This window comes from Lissotriton vulgaris, chromosome 3_2, assembly GCF_964263255.1.
Source record: "Lissotriton vulgaris chromosome 3_2, aLisVul1.2, whole genome shotgun sequence".
NCBI classification, from domain to species: Eukaryota; Metazoa; Chordata; class Amphibia; order Caudata; family Salamandridae; genus Lissotriton; species Lissotriton vulgaris.
In genome coordinates, this window is record NC_141690.1 from 224,147,267 (window position 1) to 224,174,677 (window position 27,411).

Sequence of the window (27,411 nt, forward strand, 5' to 3'; positions counted from 1 at the left end):
GAAGGGTAGAAATTGCCCTGCAGCTCAAACACTGTGGTAGGAACCACAGGTAACAAAACCAGACAATAGAAAAAGCTGTACTCCTGGCAGAGGAAGAGAAATGTGTCTGAAGACAACATTCCACCTTAACCTCAAACAAATGTACAGGCACGACAGAACCTGAAACATGTCCGGCTGCGTGGAAGGAAACCCAGGACAGAAGGCAGCCCTACTGAGCCATAACTCCTTGCTGTAGGAAAATGTTATCATAGCCAAACAGTGTAGTTAAAATAGAAAGAAGGGAAACCATAACCCATGCACAAGGCAGAGCATGGAGCAATACTCGAACAAGGAGACTGCAAGGACAACAAGCACAACAGCTGTCTAGATGCAGAAACTACTGTGACAGAGGTAGTAGCTCTGGAAGCACCCATAAGATAATCATATGGGGAAAAAAATGAGAACACTGGTAATTGTAAGAGAAGAAGGAAGGATATATATCTATATATATATATATACATATACACACACACACACACACACACACATATATATATATATATATACACACAAATACATAAGTAAACATACACACACATATACATAATATATATAGACAAGCACACACACAGATATTTAAATTTTATTTTAGAAGTATAATATAGATAATATATACATTTCGGCAAGGTCTCAATTAAAACACAATAATGTCACAGACGACAAGAGACCTAGGCCGAAAAGAGCCATGCAACTGGAAAGAAAAGGAAAAGTGTAAGAAGCCTCACAAACAAAGAAGGCAAGGAATGTCTGCTCACATAGGAAAACAAGGCCACTGACTGGTGGAGCTGCAACAGGCCTAGAGGGTTATCTCATGATGGAAGACTGCAGGTGAAAAAACCTCGCTAGAGAGAATTCAAGACCTGCATTCGTGTTCATGTAATACTAACACCCTGAAGATTAGAATATGAATGCCTCAGAAACATCCAATAGTAAGTTAGTCAGACAGAGAAGGACCTGGCTGGGGTATCGAAGAGAGAAGGTATATCAAACGTCCAAGGACAAAGAACCTAAGAAGCAGAAGTGCGAATAATAGCATGCAAGAAAAGATGAAGCCAAAAGGGTAAAAAACATACAAGAATACAAGTATGGAGTCCAGGAAAGAACATCTCTGCATGAGACTGGGACCAGAAATAATGGAGGAAGTCTAAATCTATCAAAAGAAAATCCTGAGGAATACCACAAATGTAGATTGCAAAAAGCCTTCAATATACCACCATATATAAAGACAAAAACTTCTCCACAGCTTCCAAATAAAAGGCACTCTCAAGATGAGAGCGCAAAATCAAAGAACGACTGGTACACCGAACGCTGAATGGGCTAGACGCAAAAGTACGTTCTGTGTAGGAACAGGAGAAAATCAAGAAGAAATGAGCAGTCAAAAAGAGGACCCAAGTCCCTGGTGAACCACTCAGAGAAAGAAAGCCAAGGGTCAAAGACTCTTGCTAAAAGAGATTAACAACAGCTACCCCACAGAACAAGGAGTATAAGGTGAGGGCTGAAGAATAATGAATTAGGCGAAAGCAGACCTCGAAGAGCAGTGTGGTAACAAGAATGGACAAGGCAAGTCCCCAAAGCGAAAAGATGGACATCGGTCTACAGAGATGAAACAGACAAATTGGACCAAGGGTGATGGAACAAGAGAGCAGGCCCTTGAAATGATCCACAAACATGGGGAGTCTGAGCAACTGTCACATCACACTCCTGAGTCATGGTGCTTTCCCCAGGCACCACATACAGAGTCAGGGTCCGTGGCAGACATTTGTTGACTACAGGACCGACAAGGCTTGAACCCAGAGGACATGAGAGATTGTTTAAAAGCACACTGCTCCATTCAACAAAAATGGGTAGGCCTAAACAAAGCCTAAGGAACTGCTAACCGGATCAGTGTTGAAGGCGCGGAAAAGAGGAAACCGACGTCAGAGCGTCGGGAGGGGCAATATATGGACTCCTCTGATGTCCTATCTGATAGTCGACGTCACTATGAGGAAGCGCAACATCATCTACCGACATGCAGAAGTAATGCTGGAAATTCTGGATCCAGGGGAGAATTCTAAGGTAATGAATCTGCAGGTAGATGTCTCTATCAGACAGTCTCAATCTTGCACTCACCAGTCTTTCCATTTACAAGGTCCCTAGACCCTGCTATTCCCTTCTGAAGATCCCTGCCCTTCTTCATCAGCTCTACACCAAGCATCCTCAATGCCAGTGGTTAGAGTGTAGAATGAAGCTCAACTTACTGCGGATTGAAAAAGTGTAGATTTATGTGAGGGCTGGCCAGTGCAGACAAAGCTCCTGTCCGGATCAGGTTGTCATCAAGCATCAGGTGCTCTCTGAGAACGTACGAAGACATGCAGTGATCTTAGTGTGTAAAAATAAATAAAGAAATAAAAAACAGACCATGCCCGAGCTTACCCCTCCTCCCAGCCACCGGCTCAATGTATCTGAAATTTATCTGAGAGATGTTGCTGCAGCCCAGCCCCGCATGGCTCAGAAGTGATAGACGTACTGGCAATGGCCAAACTGTGAAGAGAGACAGCCCAGACCTAAACCACTTTGCAGCAGTGACTGAGAACACAGATACGTGATTCATTAGGCGCCCTGGAGGAGAACGATGCATCTGCTCTCTGCTGTCATCTGAAGGATGCATTCCAGCTACACAATAAGTTAGGAGGGCGGGGGAAGCAGGTGCTACCGAGAGGGCTGGGAGACGGCGGAAGGTCTCAAAGACTATCATGGAGCTGAGGAGAAACGAAGGGAGTGGAAAGAATACTGGGTGAAATGGGATAAGAAATTGGACAGAATGCAGATCTAAACAGACTGGAAGAGGAACAAGTTGGAGCAATGGGAGAGGTTTGGGGATCAGCAGCGCAGTGCGTGCAGCAGGGGAGAAACGAGCCCAACAAGCAGGAGGCAGCTGCAGCCCGAGGAGAGGAAGGGAAGGAGAGTTTGCATAGGTGAAGAGCTGTTCAGACTTTGACAAGTCATGGGGTTATGCTCCAGGGGAGTAAAGAGTTCCAAAAAGTAGGGACCAGGAAGAGGAATTACCCACTGGCAATCAAGGAATTTTAAAAGACAAGCAATTAAGATGAATGAAGCGATGGACAGAGTCCAAGTTCACAAAGTACATACAACATATCATCCTGACCGCGCAAGCGCAGTCTAGGCTCGACCTAAAAATGTGCTGTTAATGTAAGGCAATCAAAAGACTGCTGGAATCCCAACATGCAGCACAGTGACATTCCCTCTGTTCATTTTGGTCTGCTGAAGCACATGCACATCACTGCTTCCATAACTGTGGATCCTTTGAGCTGGAGTGATGATTGTTTATGAATTTATTGAAAATACCTGTGGCAGAGGACTGGTATAATACGCATGCAATATTATTGGAGATGCATCTCTAATGTTCTGTACTGTTTTCTCTTTACAGTAACGAAAGTATATTCGCCATTTTTTAGGAATCTCAGCTTGCTACCTTTGAAACGTTAGGCTTCTGCGATGAAGAGTTCTGTACATCCCAGATTGAAAATACTTTAAGTGGAGAACACAAACCAAGGTTGCCCACGTGCTTTCAGTCTTATGGAAAGTGCTAAATATCTTTATCAAAAACTATTAAGAGCTGTTAACATTCTGTCTGCTTTGACCGACGGCAGAATCCTCACTCTCCTTATGAATTGTGGGAATTATGTCACGATGCAGTAACAGGACACTTTCTGAAAAATAATTAAATGCATGAAGAGAGATGGCTAGACAACCTCCGTAAAGTAGCCGGGAAATGTTATTTTGTGAGAATTAAATACAGGAGTATAGAAGATATTCACTTGGAAGTGAGAAACAGAGCCATCTTGCTGGAAACAAGTATAAACAAGCCTAGAGTTGGAAATATAATGTACATCAAAAAAAGTATTAACTCACTTTCACAAGTCATACTTTTTCTCCATTAGCCCTTGGATAAGCCTGCATACGTTATTATAATGCATATCATTTTTAAAACGGAAGACAAATAGAAAAATATGACGCCGCATAATCATGTTTGTAAAGTGTACTCTTGTCAACGAAATGTTCAGACTTGATAACTTACCAGCGATTCATTTTTCAGGGTTGCTTGAAGCCAGCGGAAGTCCACGCTTTTAAAGAAGACGGCAACAAACAGGCCATTGTGGTGATACTCCTGCTCCGACATGGGGGCTCCTTCCGGGTAGGTCATCCTTATAGTAGTTTTGTTGCCAACGTCTTTGGTAAAGCCATGTACAGGCGCACTGTTCAACCTGAAAGACAATGAGGCGCATGAAATGTAACAGGAAAATGCGACTTTTACAACGGAAAACATGATCTCCATGCATTTGCGATAAGATAAACCTATTATCTCACAACAACAAAGGCCAATAAATCAGACTCATTTGGATATTTTCCACACCCATCCGTCACACTAGGTTGTTACATGGTTTCTTTCTAGGGAGCCCAACAGGCACTGACATTCAATACATCTGTAGTCCTTATTGCAAATAGGAATGTTGAAATAGGAAAACTGAACCAAGTGCAAAAACTACATTTTACACACAAAAATGCACAAGTCTTGGAGCTGCAGGTGCTCCATTTCCTAATCTCCAAACTACTTGGATCTTGCATGTCTGAAGAGATCCCTGAAGATGTTCTGGGAGAGCCTGATGCTCTGCAACACCTCTACTTTTAATTGACCACAAACGTACCAGCAGAGAGGCATGGTCAGCACTCCCATCTTGTTTACATAAAATGCTGGGGATTCTGCCCCACATGCTAGGGACATTTACCTTTACAATACAGATATTAATTTATATGAGAGTCATTCACAGATTTAACTGCCTCAGACATGGTAGTGGCCCGATTATTCTAGACTGGGCGGCCACTCCGCCACCATTCTTGAGAGAGTGGCCGCTCTAATGTGGTAAACCCTACAGCAGAGACATCAAGAGCAGACATTATGGAGGCAACTGTTACCGGTGGTGGTTCGACCCTCAAATGGCATAGATGGAAGATAAGCAACTGTTTTGCTAAATCTTGGTCACTGCTCTCCTCCAGATCAAGCCTTTATCAACCACATTTCAAGTCGCAATGTCTGCAGCCACCAGATATTCTGCTACTGTAATTAGTGATATGCTTAGGAGTTACTGTACGCACATACCTATGCGGACTGATTACCACTTGAAACAGGCCCCAGAGTAAACCTAGCCAAGGAATATTGATATGTTAGTAAAATGATGGTTATGAGCAGCAAGAAGACCCCTTACACTCACATCTCTAGATCAGGTCAGGTTTGGATGAGCAAAACAGATGTCAGATGCAAATATCGTGCAAAATATGTCATGCAAATCTACGAAGGCAGCACGGCAGGAGCTTCCATTCTGTACAGAGCTCTGAACACTAACTATTTCTCACTAGTTATCAGAACCTGAAAGAATTCTCACTACAACCCAGAAGTGGTGGCGCACCAAATTATCTGTTCATGTAGATGAGCCTGTGCGGAAGGCAGATATGCTGTGAGAGCGAGTAACCTCAATGACAACTATGCATCAATGCCATTTACGTTCACTTTCTCTCGGACAGAACTCACTGGGTAAAGCACTCTGTGATGCTTCATGTTTTAAAAAGGTGTAAACATGAATAAACTGTTTAATTAGTAAGAAAGTAACAAGGAAATAAATAGCATTGCTTATATGTGCCAAGCAGTATTTTAGTTTGATCCCATCAATGCACAGCATTAAACATAACTCGCTGGCAGAATTTTGACCTCATCCCATCCTTTTTGCAGGTCAAGGATCAATAATACGGCAATGAGAAGAGAGTGCCTCTCTGCTACTAATTGGGTACTGGGCTTGTCCTCCAGGTCTTGTTATATAATAAGTGGAAAAGAGTGAGGGGATTTTGTACTTATCAAATATATAGTTTCGAGTCAAAAAATAAAGTACTGGGGCTTCTCATCACATGAAAGTAAAACCCATGTAAAGTGTGTTCAGCCGACAGGGCCTGATTCAGAAATATCACACAGACCAATAAACAAGCAATGGCATAGCCAATAGGTCTCGCTTTTGGGACCTTATAAGTATTTAGTTATGCAGCACAATATCCTCTGTGCAACAACATTAACTGTTGCATGGCACAACACTTATAAGGTCCCAAAGGCGAGACCTATTGGCTAAGCCAATGCTTGTTTATTTACTGTAGCCGTCACAGAGCATTAAACGTCAGAGTGGGATAAGCCCAGTGGGCAGAGCATCTCATTATAAAATCCCCCAAAAAGAATCCACAGGAAAATGATGGTTCAGTGCCAAGAACAGACAAGGATGCTGGAAAGGGGCGACCACTCGGTCCCCCCGAACGTATGGTTGGGTGCCCCGATCCTCCCGGGAAACCATTTTGGGCGGGAGGCGTGTCTCAGCTGGTATGCCTGAAGCGGCGTAGCCGGGGCGCGCCTTTTCCCGCCCAAGAGGGGTTGTCCTAGACACCTACACCGATGGCCACGCCCAGTAGGCGTACCGGCGGAGGGTACACGCCCTCCCGAAGAAGAATAAAGAGAGCGGGAATCCGAAGAAGCGTCCTCTTGTTCCTGTGCTCTGAAGGCTGCACCCACTCGTTGCTCGTGAGCCCTCGACTGAACAAGGAGCAATTTTGAGAACTTGTAATTCTTGTGTTTCTCTTTCAGAGACTTTACAGCGAAGGATCCAGGACCGTGTTGATCGACTAACAGTTGATAAGCGAAACCATGTCTGGCAAGAAGGCAGGAAAGGGTTCCGAGACTGACCAGATGCTTCGCATGTTGGTGACCAGAATGACGAGAATGGAACGAAGCTTCGGAAAAGTCCCAGCGCTTGGTCGTGATTTGGCGGATGTCAAGAAACAACTGGCCGCAATGTACAAGCCTGGTAACCCGAAGAAGGTAATAGGCCCGGCATTGCCGGGAGTCGTCCCCGAGGGTAGAGGGAAGCGGGTTAAGAGGAGGGCGGGAGCAGTGGAGGTTCCGGTCCCTGAGGTGCCCCTGGTCATCCCTGCCATACCAGCTGATGAGCCAGTACCAACCCCTGACGCGGGTCAACCGATTCCGGTTGTGATTACGCCCGCTAACGATGAGGATATGCCTCCTGAATTGGCCACACAGTTGGCCGCATGGCTCAATAAGAAGACAGGGGGTGCTACGGCGCCAGGAGACACGGCCGAAGAGGCCAAACTACTAATACAGCAGTTGCGGCAGTCGCGAGATGCCGCGAAGGCGAATCTCCCTCTTGTCTCCCCACAGGAGACAATAGAAGGACCGGCAGCTGGTCTCGAGAAAACGGCGGGAACAACGACCGCACCAGGTAAGCTCGCCTTGCCAGTGGCAGGGGAGGGCTCATTACCCTCAAGGCGGGAGAGGGTGGTTCAACATATCCCGATGGCCACAAAAGAATTGATATGGGCAGACAAGTATGTCAATATGTTTTCGTTGTTAACCGACCATCGCAAGATGGAATATGCTAAAACACAGAAAGATTTGTGGCACCCGAGCGTCTGGCGCGCCAAGATGGCGGAGTTCAGGGTGGAGGAGGCGATAACGAATTGGGCGAAGGCCTTTGCAATGTTTACTGCGATTATTGGTGAACGTAAGCCCGAGGTATTGCCCGAACTGTCTTGTTATCAGGCACGTATAATGGATTTTTATGAAACATATGAGGGGGATGAATGGAAAGGTTACGACATGAAATTCCATAAAGCGAAAGAGTATGATTCGTCTCTGACATGGGATTGCCTCGACTCGATTTCTTGGCATAAGCCGCTCCTGCCTGGCGCGGCAAGGACTTCCTCGCCAGGTGGGAATGGGTCGGGGGTTTCCCGCCAGAAGCCCGCGGTGCCCTTTCGAGCAGGCACCGGTGGCGATCACCAGCCGAAAACCGGCGGGAATGGTGGAAAGCGGGGGGTCTGTTGGGGCCTCAATAGAGGCAACTGTAACAGACCGCAAGGTGCATGTAAGTTCAAACACGCGTGTGCGGGTTGTGGGAATTCCTCTCACCCGGAGAGTTCATGCAGATCGAAAAATAGCGGGTCGGGAGGTAAAGGAGGGTTCAAGCAAGACTGAGGGGGATCGTTGTGTACAATTGCCTACTCCCGTTGATCTCATGGCTATGACTCCTTGGTTAAACAAATACCCTGATTATGTATCTGCTGGGGTGTTGAGGAAGGGATTCTTATATGGCTTCCATATCCCGGCGGGGGATTTTCGTGGGGAACCTTTTTGTAAAAACCGGCTTTCGGCACAGCATAATCCAGGTGTGGTGGAGAGAAAAATCGCTGAAGAGGTGAGCCTAGGCCGAGTGGCTGGGCCTTTTCAGCGCCCGCCATTGGCGAAATTAATCTGTTCCCCATTAGGGGTGGTCCCCAAAAAGGACCCGGGGGAATTTAGGCTGATCCATAATCTGTCTGCTCCAAGGGGTTTCTCAGTAAACGATGCTATTGACCCGGAAGTCTGTTTGGTGCGGTATGCATAGTTCGATGATGCCGTCACCATGTTAAATCGCCTGGGCCCCGGGGCGCTGATGGCGAAATCAGATATCGAATCGGCGTTCCGGTTGCTCCCGGTACACCCACAGGATCAGCGTCTGCTAGGTTTTGCGTTCCAAGGACGTTATTACATGGATAAATGCATGCCGATGGGTTGCTCCATTTCTTGTGCATATTTTGAAAAATTCAGCTGTTTTTTAGAATGGGCATTCACCGAGGCCACAGGGCATAGGCATGTTATGCATTACCTAGATGACTCTGTTCTTGGGAGCTGCCGGCGACACGAAATGTGCGCAGGCGCTACAGGACTTTTGCATCCTCATGAAGGAGTTTGGAGTGCCATTGGCACCAGGTAAGACGGTTGGACCATCTACTTCACTGGAGTTTCTGGGAATTGAGCTCGATTCTGTGGAGGGATGTTTCCATTTGCCAGTGGGAAAGGTATCGAAATTTAGGGCTTCCTTGGAACTTTGCCTTGGTAGGGCGAAAGTGACCCTGCACCAGTTACAGCAAGCAGTGGGTCAGCTTAACTTTGCCTTGAGAGTGATACCAATGGCCTGCCCCTTTTCACGCTCTATTGCACAAGCTATGGTTGGTCTCAAAGAAGGGCATCACCGCACGAGGCTGTCTGCAGAGGTTCGCCAGGACATGCGCATTTGGTTGGCATTCCTGGCGGACTTCAACGGTCGAGTAGTGTGGAACAAGCCGCCAGCGTCTTCGGACGAGCTGGGTTTGTGGACCGACTCGGCGGGGAGCGTGGGATTTGGCGCCATCTTTGGTAATCGATGGTCGGCGCAAACATGGCCGACGTGGTGGCACACCAGCGGTCTCACAGGTAACATAGGGTTCCTTGAGCTATTCCCAATTTTTGTTGCTCTGATGGCATGGCCGGACGAGTTCCGAGACCGCTCAGTGGTATTTTGGTCTGATAATATGACCGTTGTAGAATGCATTAACAATCAGGCAGCACGCTGCAAATGGATCTTGAGATTGCTGAAGGAAATTGTGCTGCTTTGCATGAGACTGAATGTACAGTTCAGGGCGAAACATGTGCCGGGTGTACTGAATCATGCGGCTGATGCACTCTCTCGTTCACATATGCAGGCGTTCAGGGGTTATCTACCTACAGCGGACCTAGTGGCGGCACCGTTCCCCGAAGCACTCTGGCTAATCGGTGCCCCGGATTACAAGACCTCGTGGCAGCAAGCTTAGCCCCTAGGACGAGGAAGGCATACGAAGGAGCGTTTCGTTCCTATTGTACATTTTTGGGTCCGACAGGGAGTCAGAACTGGGGTCAGGAGGAGTCCTTCCTGGGGTTCCTGGTAGCACTGCACAGAGAAGGCCGATCAGCGGCAACGGCCAATAGACACAGGGCGGCCATCTCATTCATGGCGCAGGTGCATGGCATCAAAGACCCAACAGGTTCCTTTTTGGCGAAAAAAGCCCTTCGCGGCTGGCAGCGCCTCGAGGGTCGCAAGCAAGACGAGAGGCGCCCGATTGGCTTAGAAAGGTTGTCCCTACTCATGGCAAAACTAGTCACGACATGCTCCTCCCAATTCGAAGCAGTTCTGTTCCGGGCAGCTTTCGCATTAGCGTTCCATGGGGCTATGCGGGTGAGCGAACTGGTCGCAAGGAATAAGAAAGATGTGGAGGGAGGCTTGTGCAGGGATCACATCCTAATTAGGGGTGATTCGATGGTAGTCACGATAGCTAGGTCCAAAACTGACCAGGGAGCTATGGGGAACAGTGTTGTTGTCCAGCGCATGCGAGGGTCCCCCACGTGCCCGATAATGTGTATAGAGGAATACTTGGCACTGAGGGCGGATACATGGGGGGGGGGGGGGGGGGGGGAGTTTGCTGAGGCACATCGATGCCACCCCACTGACGAGGTTTCAGTTCCAGAGGGTGCTAGCACTGACAATCGCTGCGGCGGGCATGGACCCGTGCGATTTCGGGACCCACTCCTTTAGGATAGGGGCTGCTACTGAGGCTACAGCCAGGGGTCAGAGTGCGGAAGAAGTGAAACAGTTAGGACGATGGTCCTCGAATTGTTTTAAAAGGTATGTGCGATTGCACATGTTGTGAAGTTAAGTTACATGCACTCACGCTTCTTGTCTTCTGTTTGATTTACAGTTTCGCGAGCATGTCATGCGGGGCGGAATTTGCAGTCGACCCAGTACCAGGGGACCAGCGGTCATGGATCACCGTCTGAGGAGAGAGTGGTTTGGGTCGTGGGCCACTCATACGTGAGGCGGGCCGGGGACGTATTCAAAACAGGTGACGCGACTCGCGCAGCTGGGGAATAAGGGTACAGAGTGGCCTTCCATGGAAGGCGCGGGCTCTGTATTGACCAATTCGAATCTTTTGTTGAGGGTCTGTTAGGGCGGCAGAGGTCACCGCCATCTGTAGTCATAGTACACCTGGGGGGCAATGACTTGGTGACACTGGGTAGACTAGTATTACTCGAGCAAGTTTTGTCGGCCGTTAGCTGGTTGGCAAAAAGAATCCCGGGGTGCACGATTGCCTGGTCCCACATGATTCCCAGAAAGGTGTGGCGGGGGGGCCTTTCAGTGTCAGCACTGAACCATTCGGTGAAGAAAGTTAACAACAAAATTGGTAGATTGTTTCGCTCGGTGCAGTTGCATAGCATTCCTCATGGGTGTATTCGGGGTGATCACATGTATCTGAATGACGGGGTTCACCTGTCCCGGGAGGGGAATGTTTTACTCATAGGAGACTTCATAGCATGGCTAAGGGGTTTGAGGAAGCATGACCTTTAGGAGGAGTTTGGGGGGGCCGGATAGCCGGTCAACTATCGGGCCTGTGGCGGTAAGGTCATGATCGGTGAGCAGTAATTTCAAGGTCCCTAGAGGGGGGGCGCCACCCACTATGGATGGGAGCGCCCGGGGGGAGGCGGCCATTGGCCCCTCCCACTGGGAGGCGGCACCCACTAAGGATGGGTCGCCTAAGGGGAGACGGCCATAGGCCCCTTCCAGGGGAGGAGGCGGCTATATGCCCCTCCTACGAATTTCCCGGGGCCCGGATATCCGCGACGGCGGATGTGATAGAGAGTGTGGGGGTGGCGGGTGGGGTGGGGTGGGGGGGTGGGGGGGGGGGGGGGGGAAGGGAGTCCACGCTGTCCTTCCTACAGATACCTCACACGGGTGCTCGGACGACCTTTAAGATGGCGTCGAGCGGAAAGGGGGGACCCCGACAAGACAAGGGAAATTAGAGTTGGCAAGGAGGGTACAGTCCTCTGCGCGGCCGCCACTCACACCGTGAGGGCGAGAGTTTTTGGTAGTAGGGATCTGACACCGGTTAAGACCTTGCCGTTGGCCCTTAATGCTAGGATGTACAATTTTAATTTAGAATGTATGCATTTGCAGGATGTTAGACTCGGCTAGGAAACCTTTGTATTAGAGATTTGTTAAGGTTAGCCAAAGAATATGTCTTCATCGAAATGTAATAAATGAAAATTGTACATGATTATGAAACTTTTATTTAATGTTTTAATTTTGTTTCATATTTTAATAAATACGGCCGGGAGGGTGACTCCCTCCCACCTTCCAAAAGTTCAGAACTGCGTCCATCTTCCCATCCTTGGGGATTGTGTTGGGAGGGGGTGACAGGCATCCCGGCCATATTGCTATACAAATCCACAGAAATTCCCCATAAAAGTTCAGTTGCAATGCAGTGCTAAAAATACACTAATTGGTGTCGAGCAAAGCAGTCAAAACACCCTAAAATGCACTGCTCCAGGCCTCATTAAGCTGTCCCTGTCGATGACGCAAGGGCTCAGGCTTCGCTCGTAACCCTCTTGCTTGTTAAAGGGGGGCGAGGGGACACAGCAGTACTGGGAGACGACGGAGGCGAGCTATGGGGGTTTTGTAAGATTTCATAACATCTGGCGGGCAGGGAGAGCTGAAGCAGAGTCAGTCGCATGTCGGGCTCCGGCTGTCATCCAACTGTCCCTGCCCCAGCCCTACCTGCCTCTGGGAGCCACCGGCCCGCCATGAAATCTCCAGATTTCCATGCAGGTTAGTAGCACTCTGGCACCAGCGCGATCTCTGGAGAGCGCCTCTGCGAGGAGCAGGGTGCCTGGAGAGCACAGCCCGCGTCCCGGAGCCAAGAGGGGAAGTTTCGCTCGGAGGTAGCAAGCGGAGGGAATGAGGGGATTAGAAAGGTCTTAAAGCCCCTTGTCAGAACAGGATAACTTTCTTCATCTGCCCTCTGAAAAGGACCCGGGCGGGCGTTTACTCGGACTGCACCCCCTTGGTGTGTCTGGGTGAAAGGCCTCTGTCGAGCAGCATTAAATAAAACAATCCCACTGCCAGACTCTCGCCAGTCTTCCTGTCCCCGACCTCTTTTTTTTTCCTGAGTGAAATGTTTGAAGATAAGAAGGAAGGAAATAACGAACTTTGCAAAGGATTGCTCGAGCAGCAACGACAACTACAAGCGGTTTCCACGCCCCGCCTGATCTAACGACATCAAACAATAACCTATCAGCGTATTATAATTAGGCATTTTATAATCGGAGAAAAAAATGTGCCCCGCGTTTACAGCATGGCAAAAAAGATCTGCAGAAATGAACTAAATCCTCAAGTGGAACGCACAAGAGTGCACAAAAAAAAACAGACCCACAAAGCGTTTCCCTTGCAAGAGCGAGCTGGAGCACCATCTGTTTGCAAGTTAATTACAAATAAATATCGCCAAAGCTCGCTACCGCAAGGGAATCACCAGAAGTACACACGTTGCCATTGAAAGCAGTGCAAAGCGTGCACGTTTTTAGCCCAAAAAGGGAATAGATTCCCAAAGGTCTCCTCCTATGTAGCGCATGCGCGCTGCGTAGGAGAGACCTAAAAAACGCATTCACCTTCACGTCTTTAGAGTGCGCTTTTCTGACAGTATCTACAGAGTTTCAATAAATGAGTAAAGAGCCCAAGAACACTACATATTTATTTTAATTAAGGATATTAAACTCACATGAAAATGACCCATCACGCAGTTTCTACGGTTTTGGGAGGGGCCCAATGAGGGAGAATGTTTCTAGATTCCTTGGCTTGTACAATCAAGAGTACAACGGGGTGGGGGGGTATTGTAGTGTAGTTCCTATATTCCCAATAGGCTCTGCGCATTGGAATAACAAACGATAGTTTAGACGTAGGACTGAAGTCGACTAGGTCTCTATTGAATATGTTAGACTTAATTTGTGAATGTCAGCTAGCTCAGAGGTCACTAGAAACTCTTGAATACACAAGAAGGGATTAGTTTCTGACAACCATATAACATGACAACTTTGTTCCCCAAGAATAAGGAATATATCTCCAGAGTCGTGGAAAAAATAGATGGCTATTTCACTCAGTCAATCGTGCATGCTTACTTTCACCAGAAGAGCAGAGAAATAGAGAGACGGGCGTTTTCAATAAAAGGTTATTTATTGAGCAGTCTTCTTTCTCATGCAAGAGAAGTGAATTGCTACAATCGCAATACTTGTCATAAAGTAAAGTGCGTACAGTAAAAAGAGTATTATGAAATAATACTGTAAAAGCATTTATATAGTTTCTAAGCCATAAGATACTTAAAATGGATAAAATTCATACAATGATAAAAGATGACTAAACGTACTCAACTGGTGCTTCTAAGATACGCCTACCCCGGTGTACCTAACCTAAGCCTAGTACGGGGGAAGGAGTAAGTGAGATGTAGCTTGAGTTAAAATAGTTTCTGCCAAGAATCTATCCAAGAATTCTCCAAGGGTCTAATTAGCTCCGTACCTTGTTTACAGAATTTAGGAGGTCTTGTGTCTCTCTCTCAGGACTCGATCTCCCAGTAACCCGCAAGGGTAGCCGGGAAACACTGGAGCTGGATTTCTCGGCAAGAGAAAAGACAGCGTCTCTCTCTCTCTCAGTGCGTCAGCTGGAGGGTCGGCTTCCTTCGGTACTCGCTACAGCAGGGCGTCGGGCAAGTAGTTATTCGATCTGCTCCAAACCACTGTGTGTTTTGCTAGGGCAGATGCTGGTATATTTATACCTGGAAGGTGCAGAGTTTGACGTAAGGCTGGACATAATACGTCACTGAGAACTCGCAGTTCTTTTAGGACTCCAGGAGTTCTAGGACAAATCAATACAGAAGCAGGGGAAAGTCCCGGACTGCTGGAGGTTTGGTCCCTTCAAGAACTCGTTGTGATTTCTAGGAATCTGTGGAAGTAGCCATGCCGTATTTGGACTACATTGGCTGTGTCTAAATATGGTTATGATTCTGCTGCCTATGTAAGGATATGATGAGTTATACCTGTACAAGGGCATGAATCGGGGAAATTACACTAGGGCCCTAGATTAGTCTACAACAGTATCCAGATTACTGGGCATGCACAATCTGAGTCAGACAAGGGAGAATGTATCCAAATTTCCTTGGCATGCACAATCAAGAGTTCGACGAAGGCATGTACAAAGAGAGGTCGATGAGGCATGTTTAATCAGAGTGCAATGAAGGAAAATGTTTACAGATTCCTTGACATCCACAGAGTCTGATGAAGGAGAATGTTTCTAGATACCTTGGCATCCACGGAGCCTTACCAGGGAGAATGTTTAATCAGAGTCAGACAAGGGAGAATGTTTACAGATTCCTTGGTATGCACAGAGCCCAATGAGGGAGAATGTTTGCAGGTTCCTTGGCATGTACAATAAAGAGTCCTTTGAAGGAGAATATCTACAGATTCCTAGGCATACACAATCAGGCATGCACAATCAAGAGTTTGACGAGGGTAATGATTCTAGATTCCTTGTCATGCACACTCAGAGTCTGAAAAGGGAAAATGTTTTTAGATTCCTTGCCCTGCACAATCAAGAGTCCGATTAAAGGAGAAGGTTTCAAGATTCCTTAGCAAGCACAGAGCCCGTTGAGGGAGAATGGTTCCATATTACTTAGCATACACAATCTTAGTCCGACGAGGGAGAATGTTTCCAGATTCCTTGGCATGCACAGAGCCTGACGAGGGAGAATCTTTCCAGATTCCTTGGCATCCACAATCAAGAGTCCGACTAGAGAGAATGTTTTGAGATTCGTTAGCATGCACAATCAGAGCGTCTTCAGTAGATGCATTTGTTTGAACCAACACTGATAAAAGAAATAAGGGGCCATATGTACAAACGTATTGTGCATTTCCAAATGTTGGAAATCGGAATTTCAGGCTGTTAGGGAATGCAAAATGGCATTTCTTGTGTACGAAATGCATTTTCGATGGTGCAACTTGCGATTTCCATCATGTAGAAATCACATTTTGGGAATTTATAAATGGGAAATCGCAAATTGGTCATTTCAAATAACAAATCCCTAATGCTATCTACAAAGAATTTCCTAATTCAGAATAGTCGCAAAATGGCCATTTAGGAAATGCAATTACCATCAATGTTTATCTGGTGGTAACTATAAAAAAAGTCACCCAAAATGCATTTGGTTCTTTCACAATGGCAGCTCTATATATCTTGGCGAGGTGGATGAGGATTTTGGCTATTTAGGGTAAATTATAAAAAATGTAAAGTGAGGGTCACCCTGGTTAAACAGACTGAAGAAACAATATACAAGAAGTACAGACTAAGTTGTGAGTTCATTTTGGATTTAATTGCAGAGTTACAACCTCAGCTTTAAACTCAAACAGTCAGAAGCAATGCAACTAGTTCTTAAACTATTATTGAGTTCCAAATCAGGATCACCGGATGACCCATGCCCCTCTAAAATTCTTCAAGTTGCAGAGATCATCACTACACATTTGACACATATCTTCAATGAAATCATTCAGACAGGGATTTTTCCTAGGACTTGAGAAAAAGCTTCTATTTTAACACTTACAAAAAATAAACTACTGCCTCGCCCTTAGATCCCCAACAATTAACACTCCATACCCTGGCTTCCTCTTCCAGTTAAAGTCATTGATAAAGCTTTGAACCTACGACTATCAACTTTTATTAATGAGAACAACCTACTTGATTCCCCTCAGTTTGGCTTTCATAACCAACATAGCACTGAAACAGCCCCGGTAGAGGCAACAGATAGATTAAGAACTATTATGGATAACGTTGACAACGCTGTCCTTATTCTTTTACATCTCTCAGCGGCATCTTACACCGTCAATCAGAACATCCTCATCAACCGCTTACGTGAGCTGGCCATTAGATATACAGTCCTTGCACTTCTTGCCTCTTTTCTCTCCGACAGGGAACAACAGGTAGCCTTAGATCCCTATATCTCGGATTTCTTCACTCTTCCTTGTGGGATTCCGAAAGGGGCTTCTCTCAGCCACACTTTATGCAATTCGTTCATTAGCTAAACGGATCAAATCATTTGGTTTTCTTGATCTCAAATGCTCTGAAAATCTCCTGCAATTTAGAAAGGCCTTCAAAACATGGCTTTTTACTCTCTAGCCAAGCCCTGTAACTCTTCTAAAGGTCTGGTTTCCTTTGCACAAGGCAGCGCCAAGATACCCTCGAGCACTATATAAACTTAACAACATAACATACCATCCCACCACATGTGTATTATGCTGTCAACACCTTTTAGCAGTGTGAGGGGAGGTGTCACAAAAACTTTTCATGAGTTTTTGGACATCATGGTAGGCAAAGTGAACCAATATATCGTTTTCCAAACACACTTAAAGATATAGAACACACTTAACTAAACTAATGTTTTATTGGGTAGCAAAGTTTCCCAATGTAATTGGATGTGTTGACGGCACACATATTAGCATATGTCTTCCCTCTGCAAATGAATTAATTTACAGAAACAGGAAAAATCTCCATTCACTCAATGTACAGGTAGCCAGGTTCCCAGGGAGCAGAAATCCTTTATGTTCCGCCACAGTGGAATTATTAACAGTCTGCCTCAGGGCGAGTTTGGCAATGGCTTTTTACTTCGTAAGAGGATTGCAAACTCAATTCATACAGAGTTCAATAGTATGTTTGTAAAACAATCTAATAGTTTATCCTTCTCATACTATTTAAGGAGACAGTGCATATGCATTGCGGACTGGACACTGACACCATACTTGCATCCAAGAATTAGAAGTGAAAGGCTGTACAACAGGACAAGACTTCGCTGGCAATATTTTAACGTACGTTTCGAATACTACTCTCGATTCAGATACCTTTACAAGTCTGGTGGAGCACTACTCTACAGACCAGAGACCTCTTGCAAAATCATTTGCCATCCTCCACAACATAGCCACAAGGAAGGTTTTTAACAACATCAACATAGAGCCACAATCAGACTCAGGTGACAAACTACCACCACTACAGATTCAGCAGGATGGAATTTGTGAATGCATCATAGTGTCCTATGTGCTGCATCTTTGCAGACGTTGCTCCTTCTCCATGGCAGTGATCAAACGGTCTTGTCCTCTCTACAATTGCAGTGTTGACAATTACATGCGTTAGAGAGGACTATTAACAGTTTGTATCTGTTTAGCTTGCAGGCGCAGTACTGTGATGATTGGTTTCTCCCTGCCACCAAACAATGGAGAACTATCTGCTATGTCATTAGAGACATCATCATTGTGAACGGTTTGTTGCTGGACTCTTCCTTATCTGTGTGCCCTGCGCACAGATGAAGTTGTGTTGCTGCTTTGTGTTAGCTCCTCATCACCTTCCTCAAAGTCTGGTAGTGGTGACAAGTTTGCTCTCCTAGATATTGAAGTAGGCGTAATGAAAGTAGGGGTAGCAATTGTGCTGTCCTCCATTTCCACTTGTGTCAATGCTTCATCAGCCTCAATTGTTTCAGACACCCAATGACTAATCTGTGGAAATGAATGCATTTAATTATTGTAAATAGATGGTTAATAAGTTTGTGTAATATTGTCGAAAATGTAATTTATGTGTTTGTGACATGGAGATTATGTATAGCTTTGTGTAGTTTATTAATCAACTCACAGAACACTTTGTAACTTAGTTATTCTACAACTCCCATAATGCATTGCTAAAGTAGAGCAAACATCTAAATGGAGTTTTGGTAGCTAGGATGTTGTACCGGAGGACTAACAAACAATATGTTATGGTACAAAATTAACAGGAAAATGACTTGCCTTGGCTGAAGCCAGCAGGATTGGATGTGTCAATGTCTGACATACCCACCACACTTTCAGGTTCACGTGGCCCCTCAATCAGTGATTCTACTGATGTGGGAGGAGAATGTTTGGAGGGTTCACCACCTGTACCATAAGCCTCTGCCATCCTACTGGCCTCCTTCTCTTTGGTCTGGTATCTTAGGTCATATCAGCATTTTCGTAATTAAGGTATAGTTCTCTAGTTTACTTTCTCCAGGGTGCTGTTCTAGGTTTTTGTTTACTGGGCCACGGGTACAGAAAACTATGCTTTCTCAAAAAGCTGGTCCATGTGTGTGCCAACCATTCCTCTGTTAATCGCACCAAATCCTTCTCTGAAAATTTTACTTTGTGTTTCCTGCTGCCAAGGTCCTTGTTTCCATCTTCCTTAGACATGGTGTACTTCAGAAATTGGATTTCTACTGGCAGTAGTCTGACTGGAACCCACCTTCCTTCAAGCACCTTTTTAGGGTATCGGTTGTGGCCACACCCTGTATTTCTGGCTCTTGCATCAGTGCGATTTCCAAATAGGAAATTTCCTATTTGTGAATGCAAATTTGCAGGAATCACTAATAGTGGAATACTCTCCTACATTTTGCGATTTCTAAATAGTGATTTCTATAAAATTGCTATTTGGAAATCGCAAACAGTAACTTTTGTACATTTAGCCCACGATCTCTTTAAGCATTCTGTTTCAGGCAGTGTAGATGACAGTGTTTCAGGCATCAACACGTTCCTTACTTTGGCAGACTAAATTCTTTCAAGTGTGAGAATGGCTCAAGAGTATGGGTAATTCTATCTACCACCATCAAGTAGAATTAACCAATGATCCGCTACACTCGAGAACACACTTTACGGATTAAGAAAACATTCATTTTGTAATCATGTATTTTCAAAAACATAACTAAAGATTAGGGTAATATTGTACTGCAAAAAAAATTGCTAAATTGTAAAAAAAAAAAAATGTGCCCGAGTGGAAAGATCAGTGCTGGTGGGTCTGCTGCGTGCATATTCACTTGAGACCAAATTCACAAAAGTCATGTATAGAATGTGGGAAATATACCGTGAAAAGCTTACTCCTACAATTGTTACACTTTTGTGACGTTTTGGCACTTCAAAAAAACAATCCACAAGTAATTAGCAGGACTGAAGCTGCGTTCCATGAGTAAATATTTAAAAAAGCGGAAATGCAGTAAGTTTAGATTTACACATGGATCCACAGGATAATAATGCCAGACACTGGCATATGAACAAAGCAACTACGGATACCAAAGTCCCATTCACACCATTAACGTTATAAGAACAATCAAAAACTCAATTCACAGACTACTTACTGTGTGTGACCGACTGTTCGCATTGCTAAAATGAATACAGTCTGAAAACATACAAACATCCAGGCCTACTAACATGCAATTGACACGAAAGTCCTCAGAATGGGGAAAACTGTGCGGTTTGACCTTGCACATTTTTTACTCTACCCTGTGAGTTTCTTTAGGAAAACTGACAACCATGCTGACATCAGGCTCCGAGTACTTCCTGGGTGAGAGTGGCTAGTGCCCTCTTAAATCAGGTGGCACTCACAGGACTTTTTCCCTGTAACCATTTTATTTATTTATTTTATTTTTATTTAAACAGTTTTATATAGCGCTGGCTAGACCCGCAAGTATCAGAGCGCTTTACATGAGGTCAAACAATGTTACAACAATGTCAACAATTATACGTTACGTCAAATATATGATACACATTCACAAGTGAAGCAAATAGGGAGGGAAAGGGGAGAGGGGGAGTGAGAAGGGAGAGGACAAGGGGGAAGACAGAAAAGAGATCAAAGGAAAGTCAGCCCAAAGATCGAGTGGGTAGGTGACGGCCAGGGAGATAATCCAAGGCCAGTCTCCCCTATAGCTCACTAGGAAGCTCCAACAGGCTTCAGTCAGAGAGATGGAAGGAAGGCGATGAGGAGAAAGCAAAACGGCAGTAATACAATGGGGGGGGGGGGGGGGGGGGGTGGGGGGACGAGACAGGGAGAAGGGGAAGAACTGTGCCCAAGGTCCGGCTGGGCAGGTGACTGTCAGGTAAGAACCAAGGCCGATCTCCTCACTAGTCAAGTCAAGTCAAAGAATTTGTATAGCGCACTACATACCCAGAGGGTTTCAAGGCGCTTAGGAGGGGAGGAGGATTACTTGTCAAATATCCACGTTTTAAGTTGCTTTCTGAATGCTAGGTGGTTCTGGGTAAGGCAAAGGTAAGCGGGGAGTGAGTTCCATGTTTTAGCAGCCAGGTATGAAAAGGATCTGCCTCCCATGGTGGTCTTGTTGATGCGAGGTACAGTGGCGAGGGCTTGGCTGGAAGAACGTAGTTGGCGGGAGGGGGTGTAGAAGGACAGTCGTGAGTTGAGGCAATCTGGTCCGATGTCGTAGAGTGATTTGTGTGCGTGGGTAAGCAGTCGGAAAGTGATCCTCTTATTGACGGGTAGCCAGTGGAGGTCTTTAAAGTGCCCAGAGATGTGCTCGTTGCGTGGGATGTCTAATATGAGCCTGGCTGAGGCGTTTTGGATTCGTTGGAGTTTCTTCTGGAGTTTTGCGGTAGTACCTGCGTAGAGGGTGTTTCCGTAGTCCAGTCGGCTCGTGACCAGAGCGTGGGTGACTGTTTTCCTTGTTTCGGAGGGGATCCAGCGAAATGTTTTTCTGAGCATGCGAAGAATGTTGAAGCAGGAAGAGGATACGGCGCTGACTTGTCTGTTCATTGAGAGTGAAGAATCCAGGATGACGCCTAGGTTCCGTGCGTGGTCTGTCGGGATGGGTGCTTTTCCGAGGGCTTCCGGCCACCAGGAGTCGTCCCATGCAGAGGGGGATGTACCTAAGATGAGGACTTCTGTTTTGTCTGAGTTCAGTTTCAGACGGCTTTGTTTCATCCATTCGGCAACTTCTTTTATTCCTTTGTGTAGGTTAGTTTTGGCGGTGCTGGGGTCGTTGGTGAGAGAGAGGATCAGTTGAGTGTCGTCCGCGTAAGAGATGATGTTGAGGTTGTGTTGGCGTGCGATGGCCGCGAGGGGGCTCATGTAAACGTTGAAGAGGGTGGGACTGAGTGAGGATCCTTGTGGTACGCCGCAGATGACTTCAGAGGCCTCGGACTTGAATGGTGGAAGGTGGACTCTCTGGGTTCTTCCGGTGAGGAACGAGGTGATCCATTCAAGAGCTTTTCCTTGGATTCCGATGTTATTGAGGCGTTGTAAAAGGGTGCTGTGGCAGACTGTGTCGAAAGCTGCAGAGAGGTCAAGGAGGATGAGGGCGACTGTGTCTCCATTGTCCAGTAGAGTTCGAATGTCGTCTGTTGCTGCGATGAGGGCGGTCTCAGTGCTGTGTTTTGCTCGGAAGCCAGATTGTGAGGGGTCGAGGGATTTATTGGCTTCGAGGAAGGCGGCGAGCTGGTTGTTGACAGCTTTCTCGATGACTTTGGCCGGGAATGGAAGAAGCGAGATGGGGCGGTAATTTTTGAGTTGAACAAAGCAGCTCCACCGGGCGTCGGTCAAAATGCTCGGACTCCGCAGTCAGGGTATAGGTCATGTGTACTCAGGGCAAGACAAGTAGACAGGGAAGGAGGAGAGGGGGAGTAAGAAGGGAGTGGACGGGGGGAAAATGGAATAAGATATAAAAAGAAAGCAGCCCACGGACTGGATGCGTAGGTGACAGCCAGGGAGGTAATCCGAAGCCAGTCTCACCAATAGCTATCTAGGCAGCTCCAACGAGTATCAGTCAGAAAGATGGATAGAAAGGATACAAGCAAGAAGCAGAACAGCAGAAATATGCAGAGGGGGGAGGGCGAGACAGGGAGAAGGGGAGAAAATGTGTCCAGTGTCCGGTTGGGCAGGTGATGGTCAGGGGATGAACCAAGGCCGATCTCCTCATTAGCTGAACAGAGCAGCTCCACCGGAGGGGGGGGGGGGAGGAGGGGAGCAATGCACCGAGAGAATTCCAGGTGTCCTCTTGAGGTCGGGCATAGTCCTGGCAGGGTTTGTTAAGTAAAAGTAAAACAAAAGCAAAGGGAGAAAAAAGTCACCACAGTCGGCCATGTTTGGGTCGGACATTCTGGGCTCCTTTTCCAGACCGTGAGTGTGCAGAGAATGAACCATGCAGCGCATGTTGTCCCCTGGAAATTGTCACTGCCAGTATCTGTTGTGATGATGAGCCGTGGAGGAGGAAACGGTTTCTCGCATGACCATTAGACCTGGCAGCCCATCGGCAGTGAGCTCAAACCCCGTCGAATAATTTCAACAGTGAGCTCAAACCCCGTCAAATAATTTCAACCCCCTAACAGCACGGACTGTGCTGTGAAGATTTTAAAGCGCTTGCTGGTTAGGGGGGGAGGGGGTGCAGGGTTCATATGTAAGGTGGCGTTATTAGGGAGTCAGGCCACGGGTCGGGGGCAGACCGGTAGCGGTGTCTGCTGTCCGGGTTCGGCCGCCATGTTGGGGTCAGGCAGGACGTATGGCAGAGGTCGTGGTGAGGGTACTCCGTCGCCGCCGATCGGGAAATGTGCGGTAGATTTATCCCCCGCGGCAGGTTTCTTGGTGTTTCCAAGGACACTCACCTCTCTTGAGCAACAATCCGAGCATTAGGTGTCACGGGCCATTCACCGGGTCTGTTCCGGTAATGCTTCAGAACGTTGCGCTGTATGGGGGAGATTTTCTGCTGGCACTTCCCAATAAACATCCACCCCGTCACTATAACTGGGCATGGCAGACCTTGTAAAACTGACCCGGTCTTCATTATGTCAGGGCTAAGCAGATGGTTCTTGATCTGGTAGTAGTATGCCAGTAGCTTAAGACTTAGTGCAATACTGGACACCGTGGACTTGAACTGCAACGCTTCCTGTTGACATGACTGAGAGCTGTGCTGTCTTTGATCCATTTCCTGCGTTTTTCAGTTCGACAGGGAGGACATTTTGCCTTTATGCCCATGACGTTGTGTTCATTTCGACTGGCTGGAGTAGGTTGTACTAAGTTCAAAATGGCTTAAGACATCATCCTAACTTTTACAGCTCTGAGAATGGCTGTTAGCAAGAGTACAGGGGATACCGTAAGGAGCCACCCGGTACATGGGATGATTCTACCAACAATGGAATCAGTGTTGAGGTAAGATTTTAACATGTTTGATAACGAACATGCTCGGTACGGTGCAGTCACTATATAGTTTGATATCTCATAATGACTGATCTCCACTATATGTATTAAAATTGCTGGCTGCAATTACAAAGCATGGAAAATCGACTCTGGGATTTGTAGGGGTGTCTTCCTCATGTAGGGGCACCCTCACACTTTTAACCAAGCACCCTGCCCTCAGGACTGAAGAGCCTGCCATAGGGGTGACTTATAGGTTTTAAGTGCAGTGACCTCAGACCTAGCATAACATATAGCTTGAGGTAGATATTTGGCCAGGGCCGTTGAAACAAACGAGAGAGCAGGAATGTGCATTAACTCTCACGGTGTGCTTGAGTAAAAATAAAGTTGTTCTCTGAAAGTGAGCAGTGGAAAGGTAGAAGCCAGCCAATCAGTGCTCGTAAATAAAGAGGCTTTGCTCAGGGGCGGTCAAACACAAGATGAACAAGCAAATGCATTGAATAAGAAACAAATAAAAATAAAAATAAAGCCAACCTGTCATCTGCAATGGGAAGACTGTATGCTCCTATAAGCTCCTATATTGCAGCCAGACAACTTACACTGTGTGGTAAACCTGACCTAAATTGTATAAGTAAACTTGAATACATTGACTGATGACCCTGGGGTTTGACGTACTACTCCATACCATCTGATATTTGACTCCTATATCATTATCAACGGAATATATGACGTTATTCCGCGGGAAAATATCCCGCATACCATTAGTCCACATTTTTTATAACGCAAAAGCAATACAACGAAATACCATGATCCCACAAACATTTACTCCCCATATACCTTTTCCACGCATGCCATCACAACGCAAAGGCATGCGTGGTGAAGGCATATACTTTGTGAAAGTACATTATTTATATATATATATATATATATATATATATATATATATATATATATATATATATATATATATATGAGAGCACAGGATTCCCTCACTTCAGCTCTGCGTACGCGGTCACAGCCTCCACGCCAACCACAGGAAGGAAAAGACGAACCACCAATCTGGCAGGCAAATAGTATTTATTTATTGCAGTTCACACAGCCATTTGTCAGCGACGCGTTTCGAGCACGGATGCCCTTGCTCACGCTGCTATGCAAAGACATATATATATATACACACAAATATATTTCACTTAGTTTAAAAATAAACTTTTTTTCCATTTAAATTGAATTATTTATAATTATATTTGTGTGTATATATAACCCTGGTCCTTTAAATACTCCTGCACCCCAAAATCATAACCCACCCTTACTCCTTATAATACCCCAACACCCTTAAACAATAACCCATCCTGACCCGAAAAATACCCCTGTACCCCAAAACCCAAACCTACCCCTGAACCCTAAAAATACCCCTGTACCCCAAAACCCAAACCTACTCCTGAACCCTAAAATAACCCTGTACCCCAAAACCCAAGCCTAGCCCTGAACCCTAAAAATACCCCTGTACCCCAAAACCCAAACATACCCCTGTAACCCAAAACCCAAACCTAGCCCTGAACCCTAAAAATACCCCTGTACCCCAAAACCCAAACCTTTCCCTGAACCCTAAAAATACTCCTGTACCCCAAACATAGCCCTGAACCCTAAAAATACCCCATGTACCCCAAAACCCAAACCTAGCCCTGAACCCTAAAAATACCCCTGTACCCCAAACATAGCCCTGAACCCTAAAAATACCCCTGTACCCCAAAACCCAAACCTTTCCCTGAACCCTAAAAATACCCCTGTACCCCAAACATAGCCCTGAACCCTAAAAATACCCCTGTACCCCAAAACCCAAACCTAGCCCTGAACCCTAAAAATACCCCTGTACCCCAAAACCCAAACCTTTCCCTGAACCCTAAAAATACCCCTGTACCCCAAACCTATCCCTGAACCCTAAAAATACCCTTGTACCCCTAAAACATATACCCCAACACCCCCAAACTAAAACCATATACTTACCTTACACTTAAATATTAAAAACATATGCTTTTACCATTCATGCTTTTACAACGAATTTCGTTATAAAAGCATGCGTGGTAAAAGCATACAAGATATAATGGCATGCGTTTTAAAATTTTGCAGACTGATGGTACTTTCGTTATAATGGTATGCGGACTGAAGGTATGCGGAATGAAAGTTGCGGTATGAAGATGTTGAACCTTATCAACGTACTCCACTCCTGTTCTCCTGGACTACCTGCATTTTGTTTACTATAGCAAGCTTTTAGAACTTGACACCACCTTAAATTTTCAATAGTAGCTGACAGCAGCAGAGTTTGTCCTGGCACCATGGTAGTGAGTCTGCTTGGCTTCGCTGAACTCTGTTTTTAAGTCAGAAGAGATGAGGGTGCAAGCAGCACCATGGCTCTAAAAGGAGACAACACAGGGCAGGCACAGGAAAAACAAGTATTGAAAATGCAATTGGTGTCGCATTTGGTTGAGTTTTAAAGCTATTGACGTTGTAAATGACAATGTGTTTTACCCATGTGTTATGGAGTGTTTGTATGTGGTGTGTAGTGGAATTATTTGAGTTGGATTGGAATTGTGTGGTATGGAATGCGTGGTGTAGAGTGGATTAGAGCAGTGAAATTAAAGTGGAGAGTAATTATGTGGTATTAAGTGTACTGGAATTATGTGGAGTGGGATTGTGTGGAATTTTGCCTATCATCGTTGCAAGATCTAAAAATAATCACGAATGTCTGTCATCATTAATTGCGTAAGAACCCTAATTATACTCGGAGCAGGAGACTAGTTTGTGTTGCGTACTTTATAAACGGTTCATTCGAAATAGATCTATTAATATTAAACATTTGACCTCCCAGGCGGGCAGTTTGATTTTCAGGGTGACATTCGATGCATGTGTTTTTTCCCGAAGCTCTTTCAAGATATATGTAAGAGAAAGAGAAAAGGGGAGAAGAAAAGTGTAGCATAGTGAGGGCTTCATCTGCGCCTGGCGTGACGAGTTGCAACTTAGCCCATGGAGTGGGGTCTCACGTGCTTCAGTTTCTGCTCTTGCACGTCATGGGAAATGTTCTGTGCAAGACTGGAAATCTGCCAAAACGTGAAAGTGCTTGAGACTTCGTCTCGCCCCCTCCTCCCACCCTCAAACACACACAAGCATACACGAAAGGACCGGAGGGAACATGTCCCAGGTGTGGCGGCTGTAGACGTGCTGAGACAGGGGGCAGCAGAGGCTCCAAAAGAAAACATGGATCGGTGGATTTTCGACATTCCAAGTCTGTGAAGTTTCCCCAGGTGGTATCACAGGTGCACAGGAAGAAGAAGCGTAATTAGAGGCAAATGTCGGAGGGGGGCATTGGGTGATGCAAATATAAATTTCGTGGGTGGGGAGGGGGGCTAATTCTTCCGGCAATAGGCAGCGTGGAGATGCAAGGGCTCTAAGAAGGAGTGACAAATAAACAAAGCCTCGTTATCAAGTAAACGGTCTTTTAACCCCTTCCATGCTGTTGACGGCTGTGAGGTTGCAATAAAACGGACTTCAGCCCAGCCAGCCCACCGCAGCTCAAAAACTGTCCGTGTGTGTGCCTGGGAAGCTGTCTCAGCCCGGGCTGAAACACACTTGACGGGCGGGGGAGGGGGGGGGGGGGGCCCTTTGC

General features: G+C 46.1%; 1 protein-coding gene across 5 annotated transcripts in view; it reads right to left on the reverse strand.

Annotated features, from left to right (window-relative positions):
• The window catches only part of ST3GAL5 (ST3 beta-galactoside alpha-2,3-sialyltransferase 5), a 296,048-nt gene that overhangs the window by 16,516 nt on the left and 252,121 nt on the right, over positions 1 to 27,411 (reverse strand). For all 5 annotated transcript variants that reach the window (XM_086964249.1, XM_086964246.1, XM_086964250.1 and 2 more), the window contains one exon: positions 4,118 to 4,304. In XM_086964249.1, coding sequence (XP_086820375.1) covers positions 4,118 to 4,304 — 187 coding nt within the window. The remainder of the gene's footprint in view (positions 1 to 4,117; positions 4,305 to 27,411) is intronic.